We start from the raw sequence: 14,601 nt of genomic DNA on the forward strand, positions 1-14,601 counted from the left end.
CAGGTGACATTTTTGGTTAGGACCTCTCTTCAGAAGTCATAGTCTGAAGAAGAAGCTCTACCCAATACGTCATCTGTTCATGTACTCAAAATGCTGCCTGACCCGCTGAGTCACTCCAGCACTTTATGTTGGATTTCCAATTGCTAGGGAAAGTATCAATGAGGAGCGGGTGGGGAGGAATGAGTGGACCATGGAGACATGGAGAAAATTGTCCCTGCATTAGGCTGGAAAGGGTGGCGAGGAGAACATATGATGAATTGTTGTATCCCTTTAAAGCTGGTAGAAAAGTGAAAGGGTATGCTGGATGTGGAAACGTAGGGTGACAGGTGAGGTTTAAGGGAACTATCTATAAAATCACCCCTTCTTGATCCATCTATCTGCCGGCCCTTATCTCGCCCCGTTCATCTTTATACCAGCCCTCTCTACTCAGTCTACAAACCGAAACTTTATCTGAAATATCAACAATTCCTTTCCCTCCACAGATGCTGCTCAACCAGCTAAATCCGTCAGCTTTTTTAATTTTTGTTTCATGTTAAGATCTGATCCCTGCTGTCTGTATTGGGTTTGCCTGTTCTTCCTGAGTTCTCCAATTTTCTACCACTTTCCACCATGGTTTACAATTAGCTGTTATAAATTACCCGTAATGTAGATGGCTGGGAAGTGCTTGTGAAAAATAGGTTATTAGGAAATAAGTGGGGGAGTCGGCTTGCTCTAAGTCACTGAGATTTAATAACTGGTCTCCTTTGTCATAAAGAGATAAGAAAATATGAACTTTGCCAGCTCTGCTTGAAGGAATTTACTGAGCCAGCATCCACCATGCACGATAGTAATCTGTTTCAAAAGTTCATTCATCTCAGGCAATAGAACCACCTTGTGTCTAGCCTGGATGAACTTGAAATTGTGATTTAACCTATTTAATTAAAACAAAAAAATCTGAGTTATTCCTCCGTATTGTAACCCTCAGTCTCGCGTCTATTTATTTTAAACTCTGATGCCTTATCCTAGGAATTACTCTGGAGGGTCTTCTCTACACTTGTCTCAAATCCTCAACCATCCTATGAACCATGTGATGAGGCCAAAACAAAGTAGTATTCTCAGTGACTTCTGGTCGGGATCTTGTGCAAGTGCAAAGTAATGTGCCTTGCCAGATTCTCCATCCTCCCCTCTGCTCAAGCTAGTCTTTCGTGGGATTGATTATGAGCACATCTGTAAAATGTACATTAGCACTGATGGGTTTATGAATGTTGGACATTTGCCTTATTATTGTGTTCAAGAAGGAACTGCAGATGCTGGAAGATCGAAGGTACACAAAAATGCTGGAGAAACTCAGCGGGTGCAGCAGCGTCTATGGAGCGAAGGAAATAGGCGACGTTTCGGGCCGAAACCCTTCTTCAGACTGATGGGGGGTGGGGGGGGAGAAGGAAGGAAAAAGGGAGGAGGAGGAGCCCGAGGGCGGGGGGATGGGAGGAGACAGCTCGAGGGTTAAGGAAGGGGAGGAGACAGCAAGGGCTAGCAAAACTGGGAGAATCCGGACGCAAGCAACCCAGGCGGAATATGAGGTGCTGTTCCTCCAATTTCCGGTGTTGCTCACCCTGGCAATGGAGGAGACCCAGGACAGAGAGGTCGGATTGGGAATGGGAGGGGGAGTTGAAGTGCTGAGCCACCGGGAGTTCAGGTAGGTTATTGCGGACTGAGCGGAGGTGTTCGGCGAAACGATCGGCCAACCTCCGCTTAGTCTCCCCGATGTAAATCAGCTGACATCTAGAGCAGCGGATGCAGTAGATGAGGTTGGAGGAGATGCAGGTGAACCTTTGTCGCACCTGGAACGACTGCTTGGGTCCTTGAATGGAGTCGAGGGGGGAGGTGAAGGGACAGGTGTTGCATTTCTTGCGGTTGCAACGGAAAGTGCCCGGGGAGGGGGTGGTACGGGAGGGAAGGGAAGAATTGACAAGGGAGTTGCGGAGGGAGCGGTCTTTGCGGAAGGCAGACATAGGGGGAGATGGGAAGATGTGGCGAGTGGTGGGGTCACGTTGGAGGTGGCGGAAATGGCGGAGGATTATTTGTTGTATTTGCCGGCTGGTGGGGTGAAAGGTGAGGACTAGGGGGAACTCTGCCCTTGTTGCGAGTGCGGGGATGGGGAGAGAGAGCAGTGTTGCGGGGAATGGATGAGACCCTGGTGCGAGCCTCATCTATGGTGGCGGAGGGGAATCCCCGTTCCCTGAAGAACGAGGACATTTCCGATGCCCTGGTGTGGAACGTCTCATCCTGGGAGCAGATGCGGCGTAGGCGGAGGAATTGGGAGTAGGGGATGGAGTCTTTACAGGGGGCAGGGTGGGAAGACGTGTAGTCCAGATAGCCATGTGAGTCAGTTGGTTTGTAGTGTATGTCGGTCAGAAGTCTGTCCCCTGTCCGCTGTCCCCTGTCCCCTGTCCTGCCTTATTATTGTACTTGAGCACCATCTCCAGATATGAGCTTGATCTTCCAACATCTTAAAACAGATGAGCAAATATTTTCAACCATCTTTAAATTTTTGCACTGAATCTCGCCAGTAGGAAAATCAGTGGCATATACCCTCGCTCCCAAAATTATCTTAACCAAATTTATTTGATGTTCCGTGTCTGAAAGATTCATAATTTTACAATCAATTGTATTGCAGTTAAAATTGATTTTATTCATAAGCCATCTGAATATAATGTGCTTAACTTAATCAATTAAGAGGACATTTTCTGCTTTGATTTTTTTAAACGTGACTACTGTAACACTACTTTAAAAAAAAACTAACTGAACTAAACTATTTGATCACAGGATCAAGTCTTGCATTCCTGTGCATTGCTAAGGAAATATTGTACGGTTGGTGTTACCATTTTTTAAATAGGATAAAACGGTGTAATAGGTCAAACTGAACTCTATTCAGCCTACCACCCATAATCCTGGTCTGTCTGCAATCACCTAATCTGGATGTAGCAGACCATTGAGCTAATTTCCCTTCCTGTAGCAGGTCCCAGTGGTGATTTATATCTCTCAATGGCAGTTTACTTGCAGGGGATAAGGTGAGAGTGGATCCTTCTCCCAATGTTGTAAAGGCTTTTATGGCAATCTTTAAATATATTTAACACCATGGAGTAGATGATTTGACACATTCTGCACTTGAGTGTTTCTATACATTTGGGACTCGCGGAATGGCTGAATAGAGGTGGTTCCTTTTTAAACTGCTGATTACAGCCCAGCGTGCCTCTCTGGTAGAAAGTAGAAATTCATCCTTGGGGTATGTACTTGTCCATTAACCTTTCTAAAATGGGTTATCCAGTCCCTCAAACTGCCTGTAGGAACATGCTGTGTGTAAATTGATTACAAAAAATCTGTATGAATCGGGTGGGGGCTTCATTAGGATTTGTTCCCTTTGGTTGAGTGGCATTCGAACTCTTTCAGGTTCATACATAACAGATGGGCATGAGATACCAACTTATGTGAGAAGCTCCATCTTCATTAATAGTTAGTTTACTTTGGGTCACAATTAGTCTTTACTTCGCATGGGTGCAGTTATTTCCATAATATTTCCCGATTTATTTGCAGAAATAGAAATTGTTGCTTTAACAAACCATAGTCTGTTGTACAGGTCTGGTGTTAGGTTGTATTATAATCTGGGAATTGTATCTTTTTGTAGAAATAAGGTTTTAAAGAATTGCATTTTCTTATGCTCTACAAATGTTTTCATTTGTGCATGAACTTTTAACAAATAACGTTAAATCGAACAGATGGAGATATTAGATTATAATTATGGTTTCGATTTTTTTTTTTTTTTTAAACATGGTGTGACTTCTGCCTGCATCTCTTTCTTTACTTACACTCTCTGGAGCCTTGATTTTGCCAAATAAATGTTGGGAGCTTTTTTTACTTAGTTTCTTGTTGAGTCTTTCCTGCTCTTGGTTGCTGTTACAATTAAGATTTGTTACAGAATAAGTCCCTGAATATATTTTTACGGTCTTGTAAAGTTGGATTCATCGGGATGGGTAAAATCTTTATTGCCATCCATATTTTTAGATGGCAGATATTTGAATTTTAGTTTGACTCTGTCTTTATGGGTGGTTTGCCTACGTAGTCGGCTAACCTTGTCCATTTTCAGTGTACTATTTAACTGACCGCTCTTTTCATTTAAAAGTTGTATTTTAAGCAGGACTTTAAAATGACATTTTGTACCCATCTTGTTTGTTTGGAATGCATTTTTTAAATATTGATTGTATTATTTTACTAATTGATTTTTTTTTTTTCCTCCCAATAATTTCTGCTATCAAACGGCAACGCCTCCTCCAATGTAGTACGCCTCGGCTGGTTGTCTCTTGTCGTTGCACCACACGGAAAAGCCAGAGCATGAAGAGGTGTGTGAATTTCGCCCATACATGTGCCCGTGCCCAGGAGCCTCCTGCAAGTGGCAAGGATCATTGGAGGCAGTCATGCCTCATCTCATGCATGCGCATAAAAGCATTACAACGCTTCAAGGGGAGGACATAGTATTTCTGGCAACTGACATCAACCTTCCTGGTGCTGTGGATTGGGTTATGATGCAATCCTGCTTTGGTCACCACTTCATGCTGGTGTTAGAGAAACAAGAGAAGTATGAAGGCCACCAACAATTTTTTGCTATTGTTCTTCTGATAGGCACGCGAAAGCAAGCAGAAAACTTTGCCTACAGACTGGAATTAAATGGTAACCGTAGACGCCTCACATGGGAGGCCACTCCAAGGTCGATCCACGATGGAGTTGCAGCAGCAATCATGAACAGTGATTGTTTAGTTTTTGATACTTCAATTGCTCATCTTTTTGCAGATCATGGGAACCTGGGTATTAATGTTACTATCTCAATGTGCTAATTGCATTGTTATAATACAGCTGTTTACATGTAACCAATAGAATGTTTGTTTGATTCGGAGGATGCAGTAGGCAAAAGAATGCAGTTCTATATACTTCTAAGCACCGTGCTTGTGTAATTGGTGCTCGCCCATTTGACTGCTTCATGAGTGCATGTTGTGGAATGTAATGCTCAGCACGTGGTTCCAGATCTGACTAAGAGAAGATGGAAACAAAACAGCAAAACCAATCCAAGTTGATGAAGCCGTTTTATAAATGGTTGTTTTAAAAAAAAGACATCTTTCCCTGCTTTGTGTTTCTTTAAATTTACTTGAGGCAAGTTATTCAAGATGTATTTATATTACGGGTCCAGTGTATAGAACTACATTATATGCCACATCAGTACTTAAATGCAAAGCCAGTAGATGCTTGTGCCTATCTTAAATATGCTTCAGGACAACAGTATCGTAATAGTTATTTATGAAAATCAATAATGTTGAAATGAAAAGTCATGGAATGAATTTATTCTCTGTTCTTTGCCATGGAAACTGGATTTTGTTGCAATTTTCTTTTGGGCAAAAAGGCAGGAACAAAGTTGTAAAGAGCAGCAATGAGGATTCCCTTTAAGTAAAGCAGTCAATGATAAATTAAGCTTCAGCATTGTCCACTGTTGTTTTATTTTTTTTAATCTTTAATTCCTGTTGTATCACTTGTGTCAGATTGGATTCGATTCAAATCATTTTTTATGAAATTGTCAAATATGTAAACGGTGACTGCAGTTTCACATTTTGAATAATGCTTATTATTTGTAGCCTAAACTGTTGGTGTAATGACCCTACAACATGTAATGAGCATATTGCCCAGCTTCGTGGCTGAATTGCACAGCCACTTTGCATCACCAATTTAATCATATTTTAATTTTTAAAAGATTGAAATGCTGGAAAAATTGCATAGAGCCAGCCAGTATTTATTAATGAATTAGAGATGTTAGCTATGTTTTCTGACTTTTAAATAATATTGAGCTAAATATTGTTTGAGTTGAAATTAAAAATTGAGTTTAACCAACGTGCTAGTAGAACACTAAAAATTCCAAGAATTTCTTGGAATCGTGCTTGATTTATTTAATTAGTCAATTAATTTTGTAAATGTTAAAATGGTGATGGTGTATGAAATGTTCTGTCCTCTTCCTCTTGCCTCCTTTCATTCCCACACCTCCTCCACCAACCTCCTTGGAGGGGAGAGGAAAAAACAACACACATCCCTTTGAGACGTTAAATCTGGTACACAATTACCTCACACTGTTCTACCAGCTCTTAGAACTTTGTTCTTTTACTTTTGATCCCTCTCTTTCCTCACAAACATTGTCTTTAACACTTCTGGTTTATTAAAAGAATATGTACCTAGCCAGCTTTCATTGTTGGTTCAGTTACTTCTCTCTCCATATGAATCACCTCTTATCACTGATTTTTTTAAATTCTGATTTAAGTGTAAGTCCTTAAGTTGTTTTACTTGTTAATGTGATAGTATTGGGCTTGAGGATTGCGTTCAAAATTTCGAGCTTTGTAAAGAACTATTTAAACGAATGATGAACTTGTTAACTCCCATGAAAGGAAATTTAGATTATTCCTTGTCTACTATCGGGTAGAGAACTTTTTAGTAGCAGGTTACGACATTGCCAGTCAGTTAGTTTTGAACAATTGGATCTTTTGAATTCTTTAACATGAAGTATATAACGAAAAATAAAATGTATTTAAAATATGAAAAATAAGGCACATTGGTCTGAACATGTGGTATGAAACTCCTGCAACTTCATCGATGCAAAATGAACTGACAATTTGCCATCTTATGTGCAAGCTTGAAATATTGATGTATCGTTTGAGACCATAAACGTCTAAGCAATATCATAAGTACCTTTTCTCCCCATAGCTGTTGGGTCATTTCTCATGCACATAAACATATAACCTTGATGGTTATTCAAGTTAAACGCACACTAAGAAAATCTAAAGCTGTGCAGCTTTGTAACATTTTTTGATTTGTTTAGTTCAATATTTGAACAATGTTTTGGCAGTTTTTATGTGTGAAGGCAAGAGTTTATATGCAAGTGCATTGTTAAGGCCAGGTTGGATATATTGAGATAATCCTGTGTTAAAGAACGTGAAGTCACTTTATAACACAGGTCTGAGTTTTTAATGGGTGCAAGAACTTTTAATTAGTGTGATCTGACAAAGACCAGTCTATATCGTATTTGCAGCTAGGCTTAGTTTAAGATAGTTGAATCTCTAAGAAATATCCAGGGCTGCAACCAGCAATAGTTTGCCCTAATTACATCTGCTAAACCACACCCTGCATCATGGAAATATGTTGCACATAATGTGATTTTAAGATGGAATGCTTGTCTATTTCTTACACTCGCTGTATATTGTGAGAATTTCCCCTTCACCACTTCTCCTAGTCTCATCCCATCAAATGTTTTACTTTCAGGATAGATTTCTCTGTGCAGTTTTGCAGGATGTTAATCCAGAAGAGGGATAGTTATGTTTTTAATGGCTATTTTTCAGAGGTTTCAATGAACTGCTTTTATTCACATTTTTAAATGCTTTTTTTAATGCTATTTCAAATTCAGTTAAAAAAATTTAATGCAGTTTCTTGCTGGTCTGCACATTGCTTTGCAATCCAACCAGACAGATCTTTACCATATCCTTTTACACTTCAGTATGTCTCTAGTTTCAACGAACAAGGTGTCAGTTTTAATAGCCACTTACAGTACCCTCCATAATGTTTGGGACAAAGACCCATCATTTATTTATTAGCCTTTGTACTCTACAATTTGAGATTTGTAATAGAAAAAAATAACATGTGGTTGATGTGCGCATTGTCAGATTTTAAAGGCCATCTTTATACATTTTGGTTTCACCATGTAGAAATTACAGCAGTGCTTATACATAGCCCCCCCCCCCCCCCCCCCTCCCCATTTCAGGGCACCATAATGTTTTGGACACAGCAATGTCATGTAAATGAAAGTAGTCATGTTTAGTATTTTGTTGCATATTGCATGCAACTGTTTGGAGTTTGTTTCATGGGCATCACCAGTTGCTGGGTGTCTTCTCTGGTGATGCTCTGCCAGGCCTGTATTGCAGCCATCTTTAGCTTATGCTTGTTTTGGGGGCTAGTCCCCTTCAGTTTTCTCTTCAGCATATAAAAGGCATGCTCAATTGGGTTCAGATCGGGTGATTGACTTGGCCACTCAAGAATTGACCATTTTTTAGCTTAGAAAAACCCCTTTGTTGCTGTAGCAGTATGTTTGGGATCATTGTCCTGCTGTAAAATAAACCGCCGGCCAATGTGTTTTGAGGCATTTGTTTGAACTTGAGCAGATAGCATGTGTCTACACTTCAGAATTCATTATGCTACTACCATCAGCAGTTGTATCAGCTGTAAGTTCTACATGGTGAAACCCAAATGTATAAAATGGCCTTTAATCAAATCTGACAATGTGCACTTTAACCACATGTGATTTTTGCTATTGCAAATCTCAAATTGTGGATTACAGAGGCAAATAACTGATGGGTTTTTGTCCCAAACATTATGGAGGGCACTATGATTCAGTAGGCATCCTAAGACGAGAAAAGTGTATTTTCAGGCAATAAAGTCTTTCATACAGGACACTCTTTTTCTCCCCTGCATTTTATTTGCCCCACTCATCCTGGCCACTACCGGTTGTATGGTTTAGCTTGAGTCAATACTTGAAAAGCACCATTTAAAGAATGGTGTCCTCTAAACTTAAATAAATCTAACCTAACCATCTGGGCACTGATCATGAAGAATACAGCTGAGATATGAGTGAATTAATTATACCTGATTTTCCTCATTAAAGCAGACCGTAAAGGGCCTGTCCCACTTACTCGATTTTTTTCGGCGACTTGCCGGTATCCGTGATAGTCGCAGCAGTTCACCAAAAATCTTCAAAATGTTGAAAATCCAGCAGCAACCAGAAAAAGGTACGACTCTTTGGGCGACTACTCACGACCAGACAGGCGTTTTCGGCGACCTGCTGCGACTATGACGGGTGCCAGCAAGTCGCCGAAAAAATAGCTTAAGTGGAACAGGCCCTTAACATCTACCCAAATGTAAATGCTATCTATTGGTTGGTCTATGAAAACAGTTTGTAACTCAGTGCTCAATCTTGATGTGGTGATTTCATTTTGAGACTTCTGGACAATCTGCAATTTAAAAAAATTAAAGGTGAACCTAAACAGAGTGAAATTATAGAAATGAGTCCAGTCATGGTTTATTCAACAGTAGTACATCAAGTCAAAATAAAAACTCAGCAGGATGACTTTTGCTTTGAATTTTGTCAAACATGGTAGTTTATACTGTATGTTTTTTAAAAGAATTACTTTTGGTAATTATGCTAATGTGCATTTTTGAATTCAAATTTGGATACTGTGGATTTCCTGTTGAGCAGGTGTTAACATTTGTATTATACAAAGTTTTGTTTTGTTTTATATTTGTTTCTATTGCTACTTTTCCTTTCTATGTATATTTTTGTTGTACTAAAGGAACAATTAGTTCTGTTTAAAAGAAAATTGTTTAATCTTTATCAAACTGTTAAAACACAGTAAAACTTTTAGTTTTGAAGTGACCACTCTTTAGTCAGGAATACTGTTCTGTACTAGTATAAAATAACCTATTTCTTTATTTGCTCTGTATCCAAATTGCAATGAAGTAATTAAAACAATTTAAATGTATGTTATCCATGAATAGTTTTTGTTCACACTAATAACATTTTTGTCACCGTGACCAGTGCTCACTAAAGATATTCACTCATCCTATTTGTATGTTGTGGTGATAATGTTTTGTAGAATTGAGCCCAGGTTTCTTCAAGGAATAGCTGAGCCACAAAGCCAGAATTATTCCAGGTTGAATCCGCCATCTTTGTCTCTGCAGAGATGCTCATTGGGGGGGAGCATTGAGGATTTCAAGGTTCCTGAATAAAGGAAAAACAATTATTTGGTTTGTTTGTACTTGTTTATTGCATTTATTAATAGAGAGCAAGGTCAGGAATCTAGTGATAGTGAAGTACCCAACTTTCTTTAAATATTCATACATAAATTCTCTGAACAGCAACTTACTCAGCAATCACTTTTTTTGCTGGAACAGGTGGATCCACCACAGAATTTCTGGCAAAGGGAATTCAATAACTGGGGCTAACTAATTTAAAAGATAGGATAAATACCGCAGAACCTGGTTATTCTAAAATCAGAATTGCTTACGTTTTTATCAGTTTGTTCAGAGGAAAGGGCATGCACGTTTTCACAATTTATGTATGAATCTGTAAGGACCCAAGCAATTTTTCTCTCCTTTTTTGGTCAAGATATTCAGCAGGTTCGGTAGCATCTGTTTAGGAAATATATTGTGTTTGTGTTATGCTTTTAACAGATGCAGTTTAGGATTGCCAACCTGTAAACAGTCTCACAAAATTGAAGGTTCATGTTGAAAGTCGGGGAGAAGGGTGAGCTCTACAATCCGGTCTTGCACAGGAGCTATTGGCACGTTGAAACCATTGTTTCCTGGCCCTTTGTACCTCAAACCTACCGTTTGAAGTTGTTCTTACCGTTTTGAGTTCCAGCCACTTACTAATAACAGTCTGAAACATTTGTCACCAGTTTCAGCAAAGGTGCAGCAGGCAGCATGGAAAGACAAGATGTAATAAAATTCCTATTCCTTTATATTTTCAAATATTGGAATCAAGTACATCTAAAAATCTATTGGTCATTATAATCTCCAGTATAACCGTCCAAACACATCTCTTTCCATTCTCCACGAGCATATCTAATGTGAACAAGATTATAAATTGTTTTATATTAATTAGTTATCCCTAATAGGGATACTCTGGGTTGGGCAAAATTTACTCTATCTCCATTTGGGGAGTGCATAAGAGCAGAATATTGTTTTATTCCTGAGCAACTGAGTTTTGTGATTCTGTTCTGTTACTGCTAAAAAAATCTTGTGACACAAAGGTTTGGTTTTTCACTTATTTGCTCGCCGTTTAAATACCCTGTGATCAAATGTCTAAGTATGCCCAAACAGCACTGGAGAAAATATATAACTTTTTGATGTAACCAGGATTTTTTTGGTTTTGTTTGCATTCACAAGTAGGTAAATGTTTTTATAAAAACAAGGAAGAAGCTTTAACAGCAGGACTCCTTCAAATATTCATTTGATTTATCTCGGTTCTTGAGTGGGGTTGAACACAACCATGTGATTCATTCAAAAACAATTTGTTGAGTCAAAGCTGATGTTTGGCATTTAATCTGGGAGCACCCACTATCTGGACACGTGCATTCAAATGGCAAATTCAGAGCTCCAGGTTTTGGGTCTCGTGCATTTGAGTACACAGGAGAGAACTTACCGGCTTGTTTGAAGATACATGTGTATGCCACTTAATACGCAATGTTCCAGTCAATGGACATTATCGCAAATAGATTTTGATGAGCTATTACTGTTGCATGGGATCTCAAAACATCCAGCTGCACTTTGTCCTCAATATTGGGTGTTGAAAATATGAATGTAAATACCTTTTTATTTGTCATTTCTTTCTGAAAGCTTTTTATTGGACCTTGTAATTTCAGGGCAGAGTACACTATTTAATTATTTCATTGTTTATGTTCCTGGTGCATTCTTTGTAATATTTCTATATTCTACTGTGAATTGGCAATCAAATGTTTGTGGCACATTTCTACTACAGAAGATGATAATGGCACATAGAATTTACAACACAGTGGCAAACATGGCAAAAGGCAAGCTCCAAATAAGCCCCCTGCTACCAGCTTTGTTGTCCCTACTCTGCAAAACCTATTTCTCTCTTGCACATATCTCGGTTATTGAAATTTCTCATGTTTTCATATTGATTGAAACTTCCATGTTTTAAGATCTATCTGTATAAATGAATGCTTCCTGAATTACTTGTTAGTCTATTTGTGACTCAGCGTCGATCAAGGTCTTTAGGACCAAAATACCCATGCCAACCTTGAAGTATCCATCCATGCCAACTCTTCCTGCATCCTGTAAAACTTAATTTTCCTTGCTATAATGCATTTAATGAAACCTCCCCACCAGCATATATTTGGCATGCAAGAACAACCTATCTCGTCACTGAAGCAAAATGCAAACATTTTAATGACTCAGTACTCGCGGTTAGGATAAATCTAGGTCGTGCTGTGAGGCAACAGTAACTATTGCAACACCACACAAAGCAAAAGAAAACTGCTATTTAGCTTCTATTTAGTTTTAGCAATGCAATATGGAAACTGGCTTTTTGGCCCACCAAGTGTATGCTGACCTTCGATCATCCACACACATAGTTCTAGGTTATCCCACATCTAAGGGAAGCAGGGTTTTTAATATTAAAATATAAGATAAGACCTCCAGGATTAATAAACAAATAAATAAATAAATAATAACAAGTTTTCGTGCGACCAAAAGTATTTGACTATTATGCTTGAGAAATCTCCCAAGTCAATGGCTGATACTCATTTTCTGTTAAATCTTGGCAGCCCTTGAATGCATAAGGACTTTGGCTGCTCTTAGAATTAACCTTGAATCCCAAGTGTCAATTGTGGACATGCTTTTCAATAGTCATAGAAAGTTGAAGCATGGAATTGGGCTCTTCAGCCTACTGAGTCCACAATGAACCAAACATTTAACTAAAAGGCAGACAAAAATGTTGGAGAAACACAGCAGGTGAGATAGCATCTATGGAGCGAAGGAATAGGCGACGTTTCGGGTCGAGACCCATTTAACTAATGCTATTTTGATCGCATTTTTTGCTGTTTATGTATTACTATCGATTTCTGTCAGATTCCACTGCTCACCTGCATGAGGGATAATTTACAGTGGCCCCATGCTCCCAGATGATCTGGAGGTTATTCAGCTGCGTCCATTTCCCTTATGGGGTGCAGTTGGGTGCACTTCCTACAGTGTCGTCCTCAAAGGCACTGGAGGTTTCTTTGATTTCGTGCAGGAGGAGCATACCACTATCCTAATAGCCGTTCCCTACTGCACATAGACTAAAAAAGACGTAATAATTCCTCACCTCGCATCTCAGAGTTCCTCCAACCCCATCCACCTATATCTCCCACCTTTTCAGCTTTACACTCCTCTTCATTATCTGACACCCTTTTCATCTCTGGTCTTAGTCACTATCTCTGCCCATCTGCCAATCACCTCCCTTCACCTTACCATTGGACCATGACCCCACTGACGATCACCAGGCCACCATTTCTAGCACCATCACCGACTTCATCAATTCCCACGCCCTGCCCGACCAAGCTTCCAACCTCATCGTTCCCCTGCCCCGCACGGCCCGTTTTTACCTTCTCCCCAAATCCACAAACCCGGCTCTCCCAGCAGACCCATTGTCTCTGCGTGTTCGTGCCCCACCGAACTCATCTCCACATACCTTGACTCCGTCCTATCCCCCTTGGTCAAATCCCTTCCCACCTATGTTCTAGACACCTCAGACACTCTCCGCCACCTCCATGCATTCCACTCTCTGGGCCCTCACCCCCTCATCTTCACCATGGATGTCCGGTCACTCTACACCTCCATCCCCCACCAGGATGGCCTCGGAGCCCTCCGGTTCTTCCTCGACCAGAGGAGCAACCTATACCCAGCCACTGACACTCTCCTCCGCTTAGCGGAGTTGGTCCTCACCCTCAACAACTTTACATTTGACTCCTCCCATTTCCTCCAAACACAAGGCGTAGCTATGGGCACACGCATGGGCCCCAGCTACGCCTGCCTCTTTGTCGGGTACGTTGAACAATCCTTGTTCGAGACGTACCAGGGCCCCATCCCTGACCTCTACCTCCGTTACATTGACGACTGCTTTGGGGCCACCTCCTGCACCTACACACAACTGACTGACTTCATCCACTTCACCACCAACTTCCATCCGGCACTCCAATACACCTGGACGATTTCCGACACTTCCCTACCATTCCTTGACCTCACCATCTCCATCGCAGGGGACAGACTCCTGACCGACATACATTACAAACCCACTGACTCACATGGCTATCTGGACTACACGTCTTCCCACCCTTCCCCCTGTAAAGACTCCATCCCCTACTCCCAATTCCTCCGCCTACACCGCATCTGTTCCCAGGATGAGACATTTCCATACCAGGGCATCGGAAATGTCCTCGTTCTTCAGGGAACGGGGATTCCCCTCCGCCACCATAGATGAGACACACACCAGGGTCTCATCCATACCCCGTAACACTGCTCTCTCTCCCCATCCCCGCACTCGCAACAAGGGCAGAGTCCCTCTGGTCCTCACCTTTCACCCCACCAGCCGGCAAATACAACACATAATCCTCCGCCACCTCCAACGTGACCCCAGCACTCGCCACATCTTCCCATCTCACCCCATGTCTGCCTTCCGCAAAGACCGCTCCCTCCGCAACTCCCTCGTCAATTCTTCCCTTCCCTCCCGCACCACCCCCTCCCCGGGCACTTCCGTTGCAACCGCAAGAAATGCAACACCTGTCCCTCACCCTCCCCCCCTCGACTCCATTCAAGGACCCAAGCAGTCGTTCCAGGTGCGACAAAGGTTCACCTGTATCTCCTCCAACCTCATCTACTGCATCCGCTGCTCTAGATGTCAGCTGAGTTACATCGGGGAGACTAAGCGTAGGTTGGGCGATCGTTTCGCCGAACACCTCCGCTCAGTCCGCAATAACCTACCTGAAC

General features: G+C 41.1%; 1 protein-coding gene across 1 annotated transcript in view; it reads left to right on the forward strand.

Annotated features, from left to right (window-relative positions):
- The window catches only part of LOC116979068 (E3 ubiquitin-protein ligase Siah2-like), a 46,521-nt gene extending 40,208 nt beyond the window's left edge, over nt 1-6,313 (forward strand). The window contains exon 2 of the mRNA XM_033030512.1: nt 4,317-6,313. Within this exon, the coding sequence (XP_032886403.1) occupies nt 4,317-4,868 (552 nt within the window). The 3' untranslated portion in view covers nt 4,869-6,313. The remainder of the gene's footprint in view (nt 1-4,316) is intronic.
- Nucleotides 6,314-14,601: the final 8,288 nt, after the last annotated feature.

This window comes from Amblyraja radiata, chromosome 12 (assembly GCF_010909765.2).
Source record: "Amblyraja radiata isolate CabotCenter1 chromosome 12, sAmbRad1.1.pri, whole genome shotgun sequence".
NCBI lineage: Eukaryota > Metazoa > Chordata > Chondrichthyes > Rajiformes > Rajidae > Amblyraja > Amblyraja radiata.